Source organism: Lagenorhynchus albirostris, chromosome 1 (genome assembly GCF_949774975.1).
Source record: "Lagenorhynchus albirostris chromosome 1, mLagAlb1.1, whole genome shotgun sequence".
NCBI lineage: Eukaryota > Metazoa > Chordata > Mammalia > Artiodactyla > Delphinidae > Lagenorhynchus > Lagenorhynchus albirostris.
In genome coordinates, this window is record NC_083095.1 from 188,608,130 (window position 1) to 188,627,118 (window position 18,989).

The 18,989-nt window shown below is 41.1% G+C and overlaps 2 protein-coding genes across 3 annotated transcripts in view; one reads left to right on the top strand and one right to left on the bottom strand.

The window, feature by feature from the left end:
* The window catches only part of CACNB2 (calcium voltage-gated channel auxiliary subunit beta 2), a 399,819-nt gene that overhangs the window by 376,323 nt on the left and 4,507 nt on the right, over positions 1-18,989 (top strand). For both annotated transcript variants that reach the window (XM_060162984.1, XM_060162992.1), the window contains 2 exons: positions 3,540-3,649; positions 18,711-18,862. In XM_060162984.1, coding sequence (XP_060018967.1) covers positions 3,540-3,649; positions 18,711-18,862 — 262 coding nt within the window. The remainder of the gene's footprint in view (positions 1-3,539; positions 3,650-18,710; positions 18,863-18,989) is intronic.
* Positions 1-18,989, bottom strand: part of NSUN6 (NOP2/Sun RNA methyltransferase 6) — a 108,166-nt gene that overhangs the window by 1,109 nt on the left and 88,068 nt on the right. The window lies entirely within an intron of this gene.

The window sequence follows — 18,989 nt, forward strand, 5'->3', positions numbered from 1 at the left end:
GGAATGAACTACTGATACACACAACATCGTGGACGAATCTCAGATCCGTTATGCAAAGTGCAAGAGGCTCAGCTCAAAAGGCTACAGTGATGCTCTGGAAAAGGCAAAACCATAGAGATGGAAAACAGCTCCGTGGTTGACAGAGGTGGGGTGGGGCAGGCGATGGAACTGTCCTGCGTCATGAATGTGATGGTGGATACAGGACTTCATGAATTGGCCCAAATTCAGGGATGTGTACACAGTAAAGGATGGATTTTACAGTATATAGATCAAGAGATCTTTTTCTTTTTTTCTTTTTTTTTTGCAAAAGCCAGTGATTCCCTTTCCACACTTTACTGAATGTCCTGCTCTCAGAGGGCAACTAGTTTTACCTCTTTTAACTGTATCCCTTGGTATTTATTTCTTGCCTCTAAATCGTATGCTTCATTTGCTGCTCGAGTTTTCACTGCTAGGCATTATCTCTGGGCTTCCTGCCGTGCAGACTGTTTAGCGCTCTCGTGCATATTCCTCCTTTCGCTCTCACATACACGCACCTGCATCCGTCTCATCCTCCAGTCTCCCAACAGTTAAAGCATAATTTTGGCTGGTTCCGTATACTGGATGCATGATGACCATGTAAATACAATTTCAATGAGCCATGTTGTATACTCACATTACTTTTTTCTTGTGTGTTTTCTTTGTGGTTTCTGTGTGATTAATAATTTTGCTTTTTACATGTGCTTAATTTTCTATATAGTGGGCACCAGTCAAGCCCCACATTCTCCCCTGGTTGTCTCAAGTTCCTCGCAATATATTCATACACATCCGACAGTCCCTCAGCTGTGCCTTTTTGAACCTTCTCTCCAGGAATGTTCTGTCCTGCTCGGGTCTGGATGGTGTGTCTCTGTGCTGAGTGCACATTTGTCATTCGGAGACATCTCATTATCCTTGGGATGCCTTTCACCTTCTTTTGGGGTGTGAACCCCTTTTTCCTAGATCACGTGATCTCTTTCAAGGCTTACACCCATCGTTTCTGTCAAAAACATCCTCCAACAGTTTCCTCAGAAAGAGGACATTAAAACTTTTTGAGACCCTGAATGTCTTAAAGTGCCTTTGATCAACCTTCCCATTTAATTGATAGTTAAAATAGTTATGGAATTCTGATTAGAAAATTTTCCCCCAGAATTTTCAAGGATTCTTGCTCCATTGCTTTCTGTCTTCCATTGTTGCTGTGTTTTTTGTTTTGTTTTGTTTTCAGGTTTAATATTTTTTTATTGCAGTTGATTTACAGTGTTGTGTTAATTATTCTTGCTGTTGAGAAGCACAAGCATTTCCATTCCTGAACCTTTGTATGGGACCTGCCTTTTCCTCTGGAAGCTTTTAGGTTTTTCTTTGTCCCCAGCGTCATGAAATTTATAAGAATATGTCTGGATGCGGAAGTTTCATCCTTTGTGCTGGACTCCCCCTTTCCATTTGGAAAATCAAACTCAATTCTAAATTTTTTATTTTTTATTTTTTTTTTACTTCTCTTGCGTTTTCTTTATTGTCTCTTTTCAGTAACTCTTGTTATTTGGAAGTTAAACCTCCTGGGTAATTCTCTAGTTTTTATGCCTTTCTTCTCTGATTTTCCATCAGTTTGTCTTTTCTGTTTTACTCTTTAGCAGATTTCCTTAACTTTGTCTTCTAAGCCCCTCTTTTGAATTTTCATTTCTACTGTTATATTTTTAGTTTCCAAAAACTCTTTCTTAGTCTGAGTCTTTATATAGAAGTTTGTTCTGGTTTTGTAGATATAATCATCTCATAGCTTTCAACTTTAGGTGTTAGTCATAGTTGATTTTTTTCTGTTTGTTTTGGTCTTTCATGTTAGAAGTTTCCCTAAGATGCCCAAGGAACACTGCTGTGCTCAAATTTAAGAACAGGGCATCAAAGGAAATTCTGTGCTGATAGGTACAGCTTGTCCCCTTTGGGTCTCCCTGTAGGACAACCTCACTGGACGATCTTCATAGGAAACCACCAAAGTCCTGATCTTTGGGTCTTTTCTGTTTGGTGGTCAGATTCCCCAGAGAAGAATCTTCCATTCTTGACACCTGGAGGATATAAACTTGGCTACCAAAATTCTAGAATGAGGAAGAGGGCTAGGGGCTCAACATTTAGCATCCTTTCTTCTCTCTGTCCCTGCTCTGTGTGGCATCCCCTGGTCAGATGCCCTCTGTTTTGTTGCCTAGAGAGACTAAACTTATGGTCTCACACCACACGGGAAAAGGATGGCCACCTTGTGGCTTGATGTAGTGGAGGGGAGGTGGAGGGATCTAACTGTGAAACAGACTTCTAACCAAATCTCTTGTTTTTAGTCCCCCCTTCACCTTCTTCTTCAGAGGTTTTGTGAGTCCTCTCTTTTGCTCCGCACTTTCCCTACTGCTGGCTTGTTTATTCGGCTAAGTCTCCAGTCTAAGTCATCTACTCTTTCCAGCTCCCAGATTTTGTTGCTCTCATTTTGAGCCTGTCTAAAATGACCCCCACAATTCATGACTGTCTGTCACAGCACCCCCTGTGTCCTCTTCAGAACAGCCATCTTAACCTGTAATCATTTTATTAATTTCTTTTCTTATTTATGACCCATATCTGCTACTAGACTCTCAGCACTGAGGAAGACCTTGTTTGTCTTGTTCTTATTTATTCCTCATGGCTATCCCAGCACCATACTGTGGGAGGGATTATAGCACAGGGCCTAAGAATATAGGCTCTCAGTAGTTCTGGGTTCAAATCCCAGCTTCACCACTTTTCGTAAATATATAGCCGTGGAGAAACAATCTACCTATGGGTCACTTTTTTTTCATCAGCAAACGTGGGAGGATATCCTCTCTGCTGAAGTTTTTGGAATGATAGGGCTCTTCTGGTGGTGCAGTGGTTAAGAATCCACCTGCCAATGTAGGAGACATGGGTTCAATCCCTGCCCCGGGAAGATCCCACATGCCGCGGAGCAACTAAGCCCGTGCACCACAACTACTGAGCCTGCGCTCTAGAGCCCGCGAGCCACAACTACTGAGCCCGCATGCCACAACTCTTGAAGCCCACGTGCCTAGAACCCATGCTCCGCAACAAGAGAAGCCACGACAATGAGAAGCCCGCGCACCGCAACGAAGAGTAGCCCCCGCTCGCTGCAACTAGAGAAAGCCCGCGCACTGCAACGAAGACCCAAGGCAGCCGAAAATAAAAACAAATAAATAAATAATTTTTTAACAAAGTTAAATAGATAAAGTTTTGGAGCGATTTAATGAGGTGGTCTGGGTAATGAGGTAATGCAGGGTGTGTGCCTGGCACTTCATAAGCAACCAGCAGATGCTAAGTCAGGTAGGTGCAGGATTTTCAAAAAATGAATGATTAAGTGCCCCAACATTTTTTGGGTTGAAAATATGGTCACTGTGTATGTATGTATGTGTGTGTGTGTGTGTGTGTGTGTGTGTGTATATAAAATACTTGGATGAGTTTGGGGCATGCACTTCTGTCCCCGTTTATTCAATGAGTAACCTCAGAGTCCTCTGTTGCTTTTTCCCCAACAGGATTTCCATCACAAGGGTCACCGCTGACATCTCGCTGGCCAAACGCTCTGTCTTGAACAATCCCAGTAAACATGCCATAATAGAGAGATCCAACACAAGGTCAAGTTTAGGTAAGTGTGTGCTTCGCCAGTGAGCTGAAGCCATTTAAACCCTTCTCTCCTGAGGCTGCTGGTGAGCAGGTCTAACTAGATAATAATTCCATGTGTCATAGCGCAGAGACACTACAGACACGTGTCACCAGTAGCCACTGCTGCCGTCTTAGTGATTTCATGGTATGGAAGGATTTGTTTTGAAAGTTTTGAGTTAAAAATTCCACAGGCTGTCAGCATGAGTGTTTTGGCTGTGTTTTCACGAACATGAGCCCTGGTGTCTGCAGACTCTAAAAACTCCTGGCTTTGCATCATTGTTACCACAAGCAATGTCATCAGCCTCTTTAAGGCCCAGTTTCTGGTACCGAACCAAACTTGGGTCCCCTCGCCTGCATGCAGTGAAGCCAGTCTACTGACGCCAGGTTGAGGTGAAGGAAAGTACCGCATTTATTGCAGGATGCCAAACAAGGAGAACGGGCAGCTCATGCTCAAAAGATCCGAGCTCCCCAATGGCTTCCAGGGAGGGGGCTTTAAAGGCAGTGTGAGGGAGGGGGCCCTAGGGTGTGTGATCGGCTCATGCACAATTCTTGGATTGGTTGGCATCAAGCTTCAAGCACCATCAACCTTCTGGTTTCAGCCTTCTCGTTCTTGCTGTCAGCAGTTTTCATCGGGAGGGGGTCTGCTTCCTTAAAAACAACTAAGGGATGTGTGTCAGGCCTTTATCTCTATTTTTCAGGGAACTGGGAGTTTGATGACTCTGTGGTGGATTTATAGTCTAAATTGTTACCAGTTTTCCAGCCTGACAGCTGTCCTTTGTTTTTACAACTTGACATTCCTAATGATTAACGCTTGCGCCAGCCTTTAGAGACTCAAGGGAGGCCTGGAGACTGAAGCAAAAGCCTTTGACTTCAAAGGACAGGGACATGGGGCTTGTATACGGTGTCATTTCTTCATCTAAACAGCAAAAGAGAGAGAGTGGTAACTAACTGTAGGATTATTAGAAGGATTAAACATAGTATGACTTCCATAAATAATGGCTATGATCCCAAATCCCTTAATACTTGAATTATATCAAGAATTATAATTGTATCATATTGATAGCCATATTTTTGTTTCATTTGTAAAAACAATTTGGAGATTTCAGTTAACGTGTCTACAGGGTTGCGTTTGAACGCTGTGCGTTATCGTGCACTGATTTGATCAAGTGAAAGAGCTTTGGCAACTATTTCATCCGTTTGGCACCTGCTTGAAGTTTTAGGTTAATCGCTGTTACACATGTAACTTACTGGGCATTAGGTTTCTATTCTTATAAATTTTTTCATGGTTGTGTGAGATCTTTGATCTTTGAGAGACTGGCTTTTAACGTCAAACTTTTTAGTTAACTCTGAAGTATATTGTGTAAAAAATAGAGAAACTGTTGAAAACAATAACCCTTATCTGTGATGAGTATAATACCTTATAGAACCCAGTTTTGTTCCCCCAGCAGTCCCTCATTAACTAAACTTCAGTCATCAAGCTTTAGAAACATATTTGGGGATGGAATCCTACATTTTGTTTAGAGTGATCTCCTGTCCTTATCGTCTGTGACCCTTAAAACTCTTTGTATACATTTTTGATGCTCACAGTAATCGTTACAAAATGCTCGTTCCATTGTTTCAACTGATGAACGAAGTCAGGTAATTTGTTTAGACTCATCGTTTGAATCAATGGCGTCACAGTTTCGTGTCGGTTGCCGAGGCTTTTGTGAAACTACCAACTATATATTACTGTTCAAGACTCTTGCACTCCATAGAGTGAGCATACACTGGACAGTGACTGTCAAAGTCAGGGAACAAAAAAGATGAAGGAGCTTGTAGCAATGAGGCCAATAAGTTGTCAGCTCATTGAAATGGAGGGTGATTGAGAAAGCTGTTCATGCACTGCACTGCTTGGTGAAGACCTAAGGCTGCAGGGAGGCGTATCCACCAAGAACAGCTTCTCCAAGGAGCGAAGCCCGAGCTGAGACCTAAAACGGGATAGGGTTTAGCCAAGGAAAAAGGGCGAAAGAGTGAAGGGTATGATAGGGATTTCAAGAGCCACAGAGGCTTCTAGAAAACATACGTGCTTTACTTTGATGGAGTGTATGGTTTAAAAAAGAGAGAGGTGGGAGATGACACCAGAGAGATGAAGGGCGGAGATGGGGGCGGATATTAAGGAATTTGGGGCTCATCCTTAAGGCTCGACGGAACCATGACTAGATTTTAGGCATATATTCATCCACTGATGAACACTTGAGAACCACCCATGTGCTGGGCATCAGTGTAAGGGCCGGGGACACAGACCGTGAAGGACAGCACATCCTCACGCTCATACAGCTCTCGTTCCACAGCGGAGGTGTGGACAGAAGCTAATAGAAGTAGCTGTAGACAGATAACAGTTAGAGCTAGTCAGTCAGTGGTTGGTGAGTCCTGGTAGAAGCAGCAGGTAGAGAGTCAGCTGAGGAGGAGAGTGGGACCTTATATGGGGAGTCAGGCGAGGCCTCCCTGAGAAGGTACCATTTTAGCAGAATCTTCTGTGTTGTGAATTCTTTACCCTTGCAGCTGCCTGAGAAGAGAGAGAAGTTCTGGGCAGAGGGCGCGATAGGTGCCAAGGCCCCGAGGTGGGATGCCAGTCTGGAAAGGTCAAATACGGTATGGTTCCATGTATATGATGTCCTAGAAAAGCCAAAACTCTAGTGACAAACAGCTGTGGTTACCTGGGGGAGGGTGTGAGCACAAAGGAATAGCAGTTTGGGGAGCGATGGAATTGGAGGTTACACAAATGTTTACTCGTGCGAAAATCCATATAGCTGGATACCCCTCAAAAAGTCAATTTCACTGCACATTTTTTTTTTTTTGGGTCATGCCGTGCGGCTTGTGGGATCTTAGTTCCCCCACCAGGGACTGAACCCGGGCCCTTGGCAGTGAGAACGCAGGCACCTAACCACTGGACCGCCAGAGAGTTCCCCACTGCACATTAATTTTAAAATTAACATCAAAACATACTTAAAGCTGCTTCTATAGAATTGTGAGAAATGAGCATTGTAAGAAAAGCAGTTGGAGAAGAAGATTCACTTTTCCCTATCCCCTGCCAGCTTCTCAGTGTTTTGGTGCTATCATCTGGGGTTTTTCCTAAATTATGGATTTTTTTTCCATAATTAATTTAATTCCATTTAAAAATTTAAATGCCATAAAATACCCTGCCCTGACCCGCAGAGTCCCTTCAGTGGCCTCGACCTCTCTCTCTGTCCCCACCACCCGGCTGAACACAGCCCCCCAAAATCTAAGTTTTCCAAACTTAGTGTCCCCATTTCAGTCACTATTATTCACTCTCCAGCTGGCTCCAAATTTGTTTATAAAGAAGTTACCAGTAACCTCCCTGTCACTAGTCCAGTGGACATACTGCAGTCTGTTTTACGTGACGTTGCAGTGACATTTGGAGGACATCTGTCCCCCTCTCCTTGAAGCACCCCTCCCCTTGGATTCCTCAACAGCACCGATTCTGGCCCTCCTGCCTTTCCTTTTTTTGCAGGCTTATGCTCTGTGGCTTTTGAATGTGAGTTCTTTTTTTTTTTTTTAATTTTATTGACGTGGAGTTGATTTACAGTGTTAATTTTGCTGTTCAGAAAGTGACTCAGTTATACATATATACTTTTTTTTCATATTTCCATTATATTTTTTCACAGGATATTGAATATAGTTCCCTGTGCTACACAGTAGGACCTTGTTGTTTATCCATCCCACATATACCAGTTAGTTTGCAGCTGCTCATCCCACACTCCCGTTCCTTCCCTCCCCCACCCCCCTCCCCCTCAGTAACCACAGTCTGTTCTCTATGGCTGTGAGTCTGTTTCTGTTTCGTAGATAAGTTCATTTGCGTCGTACGTTAGATTCCCATAGAAGTGATATCGTATGGTCTCTGTCTTTCTCTTTTGGACTGACTTCACTCACTGTGATAATGCCTAGGTCCATCCATGTTGCTGCAGATGGCGTTATTGCATTCTTTTTAATGGCTGAGTCATATGTATATATACATACAGACCACATCTTCTTTAGACTGTGAGGGGTTCTTAACTGTCCCTCTCGGGTCCTCTCTCTGGTCCCTCTCTCTCAGCAAAACTATTCATACCGATCGCTCCAGTTACTTCCTATATGCAGAGAGCTCACAGTTTGTACCCCAAGCTGGACAGTGCCTTTCCACTCCAGAGTTACACATCCTACTTGACGGGGTTGCCTTGTGTATTCCTCAAACTTAGCACATGCTAAAGAGAATTTATCAGCTTTCCTGTATTCTGATAATTTCCCAGGGTTTCTTATCTGAGTCCTAACAGTCAGGATACTCATCTCCGTTTGGAGAACCAGGAGACTCTGTGGCCCTCTTGATACGTGAGCACCCGCACTTCCTTCCCCAGCACATCTCCAGGTCTTGTCAGTTTCACCTCCTGAATTTCTGTCCCATCTGTCTCATCACATGCAGTGTTTACACCACTGCTCCATTCCAAGGGCCCCGAGGCACCGTGAGTACTTCACACCTATTTTGACCCGGATCCCTTAGTTCTTCATGCCACAGCCAAAGAAATCTTTTCAAAGAGCAGATCTGTTCCGGACACATCCCTGCTTCAAACTGTAAATGTCTCTGCATTGTTCTTGGACGACAGCAGAACTCCTCGATCTGGACCTGGACCCCGGGTGTCCACAGCTCTTAGCCTCACCTCACACTGCTCTGCCTCACTCCTTCCACTTCACGCATGCCATCTGCACTCGCCTTCCACGGCTGCAGTAACAAAATCATACAGACCAGGAGGCGGAAACAAACTTATTTCTCACATTTCTAGAGGCTGGAAGTTCAAGATCAAGGGGTCAGCAGGTCTGTTTCTCCTGAGGCCTCTCTCCTTGGCTTGCCGACGGCCACCCTCTCGCTGTGTCCTCACATGACCTCTCCTGTCTGCACCTCCCTGGTGTTTCTCTCTCTCTCTCTCTCTCTCTCTCTCTCTCTCTCTCTCTCTCTCTCATGAGGACACCAGTCATACTGATGTAGCCTGCCCTATCCTACTGGCCTCATTTTCTTTGAAGGCCCTGTGGCCAAATACAGTCACATGGATACGAGCCCACCTGTAGGACCACATTTAACTTTACCTCTTGAAAGGCTCTATCACCAAATAGGGTTCCATTCTGAGGTCCTGGGGGTTGGGACTTCAACACAGGAAATTTGGTGGTGGGGGGGGGACACACAATTCAATCCATAACATTGCCTTTCACTCAGTCCTTTGTCTGCCGCGGAGCCTTTGCACCTGCCGTTCCCTCCTCACCTGACTCCCCCTTTGAATCACGGGAAGGGCCGCCATGTTACCCTCACTGCGTGAGTGCATCGTTGATGCCTGTCTCCCCCATGCGATGATAAGCCCTGTGAGCTCAGAGATTGGGTCTCTTTTGGCTCATTATTGCTTCCCCGGTACACCCCCCACTGACTGGCGCAAAGTAGGTGCTTAGTAAAAATATATGGGATAAGTGGGTAGTCACACCTTGACACTGCCCCTCTCCCCGAACGCGCCACACCTTGATTTTCTGTCCTCTGTGTTTATGCAAACTTGGAAAATGGCTTTGCATTCAGTGTTTGTTGTACATCACAAATCTGTATTTTCTCCAGGGAAAACAAGTTATTCTCTATCGTGGTATTCTTTTAAGCTGTAGTTGTGCTGACATTAAGGATATATTAAAGTTGGGGGGGGGGGAAGAGAATTATTGCTGCTATATTGCCCCATAAGAGGATAAACTGTCTGTATTAAAGTATCAACACTCCAATCTTTGCTTTTATTGAAGTCAGTTTTTCTTACCCTTTAAACCAGTTTCTATGTAGCATGTTTTCCTCAGTCTGCACAATAGGTTCTCTGCAATGTTGCTTTATTTTTAAAGAGTATTAGCATTTCAAAGATCTAAGTCAAATTATTTTCCAGTGTTTGTGAACTGCTGAAAGGTGTATGCTGGAGGAAAGGTAAACCAGACACTGAGTTTGGGGGCAGAAACCACTGCTAAGAACTTATTCTTTCAAGCATTACTTATTATCCTGGAAGTTCTTTCAACCCAAGGGCAGGTAGGGGCAAACTGGGGGACTTTATTTTTTGTTTTAATATTTACTTGTTTTGGCTGCCCCAGGTCTTAGTTGCAGCACGCGGGATCTTAGTTGCAGCATGTGCACTTCTTAGTTGCGGCATGCGAGCTCTGAGTTGTGGCACGTGACCTCTGAGTTGCGGCACGCGGGATCCAGTTCCCCGACCAGGGATGGAACCCAGGCCCCCTGCATTGGGAGCAGAGAGTCTTACTGGACCACCAGGGAAGCCCCAGGGAGCTTACTTCAAAAGCATCGTTTTCTTGTATACATTTAGTAAAAAATTAAATTTGAGAAAATTGACCTCAAATTTAATAGACAAGATCAATTATAGCAGTTATTTCTTTTATGAAAGGATGAAAGATCCTGTATATTGAAGATATAATTCGATAGGTAAAAATTTGCTTTATACATGAGACTTTAGAAAACCTTCATTGCATAAACAGAAGCATAGTATGTTGCATTTGGAGTTGATTATGCTAATGTACCACTGTGTGACATGAAGAAAAAAAACCTGAAAATTTTGTAGCTTTAAGTACATACTCAGGTTTTGGGAGTGGTACAGGACTTCCTTGCCTGTATGGATGTCTTTATATGGGCTCATAAAACTTCTCACCTTTTTTCTCAGTTGCAATATTGGTCAAGCATCATAATTTAAAATATCTACATTAGCTATGCACATAAATTACATTATAGTCTTAGAAGCAAAAATATTATTTAAATTAAAATAGTAAAGGGCCTGGTAATACAGTTATTTGCCAATTCCAAATCCAAACTTTTAAAACTAATAAACTCAGATACTTATTGCTTTATGAAATAATTCACCTCAGAGTTTCTTTAATCTGCCCAACTTTATACTGTCTGCGAACTGTGGCTTGGTTTTACCCCAAGCAATTTTCCAGGGACAAATCAGTTTAGGAAACTATGCTACATCTTTGCACCCGTTTGTACACAACTGTGCAGTTGTGGGATCTACTTGTGTCACACGATAGCAAAAACTATGTACCAAAAGTGGGAAAATATCAGCAAATGAGAGTAAAGGAAGTGAAGCTAGATTTAGCCGTGCACGTGGTAATAGCTGTAACTGACAGTAAAGGAAGTGAAACTAGATTTAGCCGCCCACGCGGCAACAGCTGTAACTGACAGTAAAGGAAGTGAAGCTAGAGTTAGCCGTGCACGCGGCAACAGCTGTAACTGACAGATAACACACAGGGAGCAGGGGAAGGCATTTACTTTGTATATTAGCAACTAGGTGGTCAGATGATAATGTTTACAGCTTGGTAAATGTTTTTAGTGCAATTGAGGAGTCAGCAGAGATAATTTGTTAAAAGTCTGTCTCTTTCACCTTGTCCTGATGGAACTGTTCTGTCTCTGAACTGCGGTAATGGATATAGGAACCTACACATGATAAAACTGCATAGAGCTCAGTGTACACACACACACACACACACAGATGAGTACATAAAACTGGGGAAATGTGAGTAAGATGGGTGGATTGTATTAATATTAATGTCCTGGTTGTGATATCGCACTACAGTTTTGCAAGATGTTCCCATTGAGGATAACTGGGTAAAGGGCACAGTGTTCTCTGTTATTTCTTACAACTGCTTGCGAACCTACAGTTATCTCAACAGAAGCATCGATTAAAGGAGAGTTCATCACTTATGTTGGTAGCACCAGGGACTGTGGAACGGGGATGACACACCAGAGAGAGCACCCCTTATTTGGTCCTCAGGTGTGGTCTCCAAATCAACAGCATCATTATCATGGGGGCGTTAGTGAAGACTGAACATTCTCAGGCCCCATCCAAACCTATAAAATCAGGAACTCTGGAGGTGGGACCCTACAATCTCTGGTTTAACAAGGCTGCCTGGTGATTCTACCATATGCCAGAGTCTGAGAACTACCGATCTTGTTCAAGCCCATCACTGTTCAGTGAAGGATCTGAGAGCCATAGGAAGTGAAGGGACCTGTGTGGTGTGGGTGAGGCACCTATTAACGAATAAAGCTAAGGCTAGACCCTGGGTGTCCCGACTACCAGTCCAGGATTTTGTCCATTGAGCAGTGTCGTGATGCTAATTACATCTCTGCTTTCTCTGAGGAAGAGAAAAAAATAATTTATGGAGAATGAAGGGCGGATGATAGACTCTAAAACTAGCCTTGCAAATCGATGCGATGTGGAATTTACGGGACTGTTGATCTTTTGAATCTCATTTCTTCCCTCCTCGTGACCTATCCATTACCAGCGTAGCTATGTCTGTCTTAATAAATTAGCACTTTTTATTCCACAAGATTGCTCCAATGGCCCAGCTATAGCAATATTTCTACCCAAAGGGAGTTCTTCATCTAAATATATTTTGGCAGTCAAATTCATTATTCATGTTTTTGAAGATTTATTTAATGAATTTTTTTCTACAACAGCTTCTACCTAATACATAGTCAATTAAAAAGGCAAAAAAAAAGTTACATTATATATATATTAAATGATTATATTTTTTCTTTGCCTTTTTAATTCATTCTTTCAACACAGTTTTTGAGTGCCAAGCGTGTACCAAGTACTGTACTGACAGAAGGAATGGAAGTAATTATGTACTGTTGCCAGTTTTCTGTCAGTTCACTGCCTGTCGGAAAAGTTTTCAATCATATCATCAAAATACAATGCAATAAATGTTAACAGAGGTAGGCACAAAGCAATACTTGACATTTGTTAAGTATTTACTGTGGGCCAGGCACCACAATAAATACTTTGCATGTTGATTCACTTAGTCCCTCATTTCCGTTTTCCAAAAAAGAACACTTAGGGAGCTCCAAGAAATGAAGCCTGTTACCCAAGGATCACACACTCTATGAAGTGAGGAAGCCACTTTGGTGCCTGGGACCGGGTGCCCAGAGGCAGACCTCCCTGGGCCTGCGGAAAGGAAAAGAGGCTTAGAGAGGGCTTTACAGATTTCGTTTTTTAGGATAAGTAAGGAACTTGTCAAAACTAGAATTCTGTGCTTAGTGATTATGAAATGGCGTTGGAATTACCATTACATCACTGATACCAGAGCCATCGCAAGTCTTATTAATTCTCGACTGACCGCTTGGATGTCGTCCAACGCTAGCTACGAAGTGTAACAACCGCCTCTGTTTTTACAGTATTGTTCAATTATAGAAATGTCCTTCCAAACGAACGCACTTCCCTTCTTTCTCATCTTCCAGAAAACATGATTGTTTCTGAGCTCTGAGTTTTTTTTTAATTGAAGTACAGTTGATTTAACAATGTTGTGTTAATTTCTGCTGTACAGCAAAGTGACTGAGTTATACATATATGTACATTTTTTATATTCTTTTCCATTACGGTTTATCACAGGATATTGAATACGGTTCCCTGTGCTATAAAGGGAGGACCTTGTTGTTGATCCATCCTATATACACTAGTTTGCCTCTGCTAATCCCAAACTCCCAGTCCATCCCTCCCCCACCCCCCTCGGCAACTGAAAGTCTGTTCTGTGAGTCCGTTTCCTAGAAAAGTTCATTTGTGTCATATTTTAGATTCCACATGTAAGTGATATCATATGTATTTGTCTTTATCTTTCTGACTGACTTCACTTAGTATGATCATCTCTAGGTCCATCCATGTTGCTGCAAATGGCATGATTTCATTCTTTTTTATGGCTGAGTAGTATTCCATTGTGTATATGTACCAGATCTTTAGCCATTCATCTGTTGATGGGCATTTAGGTTGTTTCCATGTCTTGGCTATTGTTGAGTAGTGCTGCTATGTACATAGAGGTGCATGTCTCTTTTTGAATTATAGTCTTGTCTGTGTTTATGCCCAGGAGTGGGATTGCAGGATCATATGGCAACTCTATTTTTAGCTTTTTGAGGAACCTCCATACTGTGTTCCATAGTATCAGCACCAGTTTTAATTCAACGGCTGTTAAGTGATTGGGATTTGGACAGGTCAATAAGGCTTTTCAGTTTCAGAAATGAACATCAGCTGTCTTTGACATTTCTTTTTTGAAATAAGTTCTAAGCAGGATGTACTCTGTCAAAGAAAAACCACTAGTACAGATACATTTCTTTTTGAAGCATCGTTTTTACTTGGAAGTTAAAAGTATTTTCTTCAGAATTTATTGGTCATCTTTTTTTAAGGTTTACTTACTAATATGTTGCACTGGGATTCTGAAAAAAATCTCCTTTAAATTTTTAAGTATCTCATTTCCCCCCTTAATTTAAAAAGTGTTAAGATATTTGTGTACGTAAGAATACTAGAAGATATAAATATTTGCATATATATACACATATATACATGATACATATATTAAGCACTTGACATTTGTTGATAAAGTAACTTTGTATACATAATAAGATAATGGATTATTTTCTGTTTATCTGTTACTCAGATTTTATGCAATGAACAAATATTACATTTATAATCTTTTTTTTCATAGTACTCAAACTGCTAAGAAAAAGGAAGTTTTTTTAAGGTGTGGGACTCTGTGTGATTAACCGTTATTATTAACTGAGTACATGGATGAAAATCTTTGTGATCAAATTTCTTTTTTTTTGAGACATACCTGACATACCATTAGATTAGTTTCAGGTATACAACATGACTTGACCCATGTATATATTGTGTTATGATCACAGGAAGTCTAGTTACAAGTTTACGTACAGTTACAAGTTTTTTTCTTGTGAGAAGAACTCCTAAGATCCACTCTCTTAGCAACTTCCAAATATACAATATTAGTAACTATAGTCACCATGCTGTGCGTCACATCCGTGGGACTTATTTGTGCTTTTGACCACCCTCACCCACCCCCCACTTCCCACCTCTGGCTACCCCCAACCTGTTCTTTTACCTATGCTTTTTTTTCTTTTCCGATTCCACATTTCCGTCAAGATTCTATCACTGGATCACGTGGTGGTTCTATTTTTAATTTTGGAGGAACCTCCACATCATTTTCCATAGCGACAGCACCAGATCACATTCCCACCAACAGTGCAGGAGGGCTCCCTTTTCTCCACATTATCACCACCGTACTTGTTATATTATCTTTTTGATGATAGCCATCCTAACAGGTGTGAGATGATATCTCATTGGGGTTTTGATTTGCATTTCCCTGATGGTTAGCGATGTTGAGCACCTTTTCATATACCTGTCGGCCATCTGTATGTCGTCTTTGGAAAAATGTCTATTCAGGTCTTCTTCCCATTTGTTCATTGGACTGTTTGGTTTTTTGCTATTAAGCTGTAAGAGTTCTTTATATATTTTGGAAATTAACTCATCCTGTACAAGCATATCTCATTTTATTGTGCTTTTCATTTGATTGCACTTTGCAGATGTTGTATTTTTCACAAATTGAAGGTTTGTGGCAGCCCCGCCTTGAGCAGGTCTATTGGCACCATTTTTCTAACATTGCTCGCTTCATGTCTTTGTGTTACATTCTGCTTATTCTCGCAATATTTCAAACTTTTTCATTACATTTGCTATGGTGATCTGGGATCAGTGATCTTCGTTACTACTGTGACTCTCTGAAGGGTCAGATGATGGTTAGCATTTTTCAGCAATCAAGTTTTTGTTAATTAAGGTGTGTACACTGATTTTATAAGACAATGCTTTTGCACACTTAATAGACTACAGTTTAGTGTAAACACAACTTTTATATGCACTGGGAAACCAAAACGTTCACGTGACTTGCTTTATTGCGGTAGTCTGAAAACAAACCTGCAGTATCTCTGACGTATGCCTGTATATGACTTGCAAATATTTTCTCCCATTTGGCAGGTTGCCTTTTCATTTTGTTGATGGTTTCCTTTGCTGTGCAGAAGCTTTTTAGTTTGATGTAGTCTCACTTGTTTACCCTGGGTTTTCTTGTGTTTGCTTTTGGTGTCAAATCCAAATATGCATTGCCAAGAAGAATGTCAAGGAGCTTACCACCTTTGTTTTTTTCTAGGAGTTTTATGGTTTCGGGATATACATTTAAGCCTTTAATCGATTTTGTGAGCTGATTTTCGTGTATGGTGTAAGACAGTGGTGCAGTTTCACTCTTCTGCACATGGCTGTCGTTTTCACCCAGCACAGTTTATTGAAGAGACTGTCCTTTTCCCCACTGTATATTCTTGGCTCCTTTGTCATAAACTAATTGGCCATATATGCATGGGTTTACTTCTGGGCTCTTCTAGTCTGTTCCACCAATCTATGGATCTGTTTTTACGCCAGTACCGTACTATTTTATTATAGTTTTGTGATATAGTTTGAAGTCAGGAAGCATGATTCCTCCAGCTTTGTTCTTCTTTCTCAAGATTGCTTTGGCTGTTTGGGGTCTTTTGAGATTCCATACAAAGTTGAGGATTGTTCTGTATCTGTGAAAAATGCCATTAGATTTTTGATAGTAATTGCAATAAATCTGTAGATCACTTGGGTATGGACATTTTGACAATATTAATTCTTCCAATCCATGAGCGTGGAATACCTGTTTTATTTGTGTCTTCAGTTTCTTTCATCGGTGTCCTACAGTTTTCAGAGTACAGGTCTTTCACCTCCTTGGTTTTATTTATTCCTAGGTATTCTTTTTGATGCAATTTGTAAATAATAGTTTTCTTCCTTCCTCTTTCTGATAGTTCATTATTAGTTTATAGGACTGCAACAGATTTTTGTAAGCTAATTTTGTATCCTTCAACTTTACTGAATTTGTTTATTAGTTCTAATGGTCTTCTGGGGGAGTCTTTAAGAGTTTTCTGTACATACTATCATGTCATCTACAAACAGTGAGAGTTTTACTTCCTTTCCAATTTATATGCCTTTTATTTGTTTCTTGCCAAATTGCTCTGGCTAGGACTTTCAATACTATGTTGAAAGAAGTGGTGAGTGGGCATCCCTGTGTCGTTCCTGATCTTAGAGGAAAAGCTTTCAGCATTTCCATGGAGTGTGGTGTTGGCCGTAGACTAATCAAATTTCTTAATGCTTACAATAAATATTAACTTAGATCGGAACTTGACTGTTGGGGATCAGTGGCTGTGAAAACATTTATAGGGCACAGAGAAGCAAGGTTACATTGGAATAAAATTTTAAGGAGCATGAGAAAAGAGAGCAAATAAGAGTGTCAGTAATGTTTTAGAACACTGTTATGATTTCTAAAACTGTTGTTTAAGGAAATTCCAATATATATGAAGTAAAGAATGTTATAGGAAACCTCAGGTACTCATCACCTAGTTTCAACTATCATCTATTCATGGCCAATCTTGTTTCATTTCCAGTCTTCCCCCTGCCTTCCTCTCCTGTCTCTGAATTATTTTGAAGCTAATCCCAGACATCATACGTTGTTATCTGTAAATGTTTCAGTATGTATTTCTAAACATTGAAGACTCTTTTTATTTAAACCATATCGCCATTATCGCCAGACCTTAACAGTACATCCCAAATATCAGGTTGCCACTCAGCCATGTATCATTTCCCAGCTGTCATGTATTATACATATACACGCATACATCTTATATATAAGCATTATATATATAAACATTTTATCCACTTACTTTATGCATTATAAATGTATCAATTACTATTTGTTTGAATCAGAATCCACATAAAGTCCATACATTGCGAATGTTTCCTAGGTTCTTAAGTCTCTTAATCTTGTTTTCCATAGATCTTTTTTATTTCCTTGTAGTTTTTTGAAGAAACTGGGTCACTTATTCTGCAGGGTTTTCAGAGCGTGAATTTTGCTAACTGCATTACACGGGCGTAGTTTATATATGTCTGTTCCCTGTATTTCTTATAAACTGATAGATCCAGAAGCTTAACGGGTTTGTTTTTTTCTTTTAGCAAAACTATGTCATGGGTGGTAATGTGACCAAATATTATTTTAAAGCCAGTATCTCAAGTGGTTTGGGCCCTGATTTTAAAGACACCCAGGTTAAATGAAAGGCCTCTAGTCATAACATATTGTAAGGCAGACAATAGTGACTTGCCTTTTCTGGAATAATGTACTAGTTAAAATTATCTCCAGGAATCTTCTGCATGGATGCAAATGCATAAGAGGAATTAAATGGTATTCTGTAGGTCTAGGAATCTCATGGAATTGGCCCTTCATGACTGTGGTGGGCACTGTAAAATACATATTATGCTTTATAGACCTATGATGTCTAGTAAAGTACTTTCTGGCTATTTAACTCATATTTAAATTAAATTTCAAAAATTTATTCATTCATTCACATGTGCTACACTTCAGGAGCTCCACAGGCATATGGGGGTTGTGGCTACCGTACTGGACAGCAGTGGTACAGAAATGGAGAAGCAGATGAAATGCATGAAATTTCTTTGGCATTCAAGTAGATTTTTGGATGTTTATATAGTTTGTATTCCTGTAATGCTGCCTCTAATATATAACCGCCCTTTTAAAGCATGAATGTTGCAGGGCTGTTCTTTTGTTGGTGGAAAATATGAGAAGTGTGTTTTTGGAGAAGTTTGTTGTAACACTCTTAAAATCTCTCCTGTTTTCTGTTGTAGTTCAGCTTGGTAATCAGCATCTCTAGACTCTCAATCATCTCCAGAAGGCATACCAATAGGTGGCATATAAACACAGAGGAGCCCGTGCAGTGACAGGAAGGCTGGTGATGGGTGCTAGGCTAGCGTGGTCAGAAACACACACAGGGAGGACCTCTCTTCAAGTTTCTATTTCACAACATTTTAATGAAATGACTTCATGGAGTGAAGTTTTATAGCACCAAAAACACGTCAGCACAGAGAGCCAGAAACGTTGACTCTCACAGACATTGTGTTAGATGTCTGGTTGAGAGAGGAATTCCCTAAATGCTAGAGGTATTATGAAGGAACGGCTCTCTCCAAAGGACACCTGTTACCAGCTCTCTTACCTGTAGACAGCAACCTCACCTACCAGAGTACCGTTTTACTTTGTCTCAATCTGGTTTAAAAATGCTGTAAAGTAATCAAACTCTGCTTAACCTTTTACAGCCGAAGTTCAGAGTGAAATTGAAAGGATTTTTGAACTTGCAAGAACATTGCAACTGGTGGTCCTTGATGCAGATACTATTAATCATCCAGCCCAGCTTAGTAAAACCTCTCTGGCCCCTATTATAGTGTATGTCAAGATTTCTTCTCCTAAGGTAAGTAGGGTGGTTACTGTTTGCTCTGTAATGGAACTAGTCTGCTTTCCAATTAGAAACGGGCTGTGTCTTTATCCATCACAAAGGGTCTGAAGAGAGACGTGGTAGCCGAGAATTGTTAAGATTC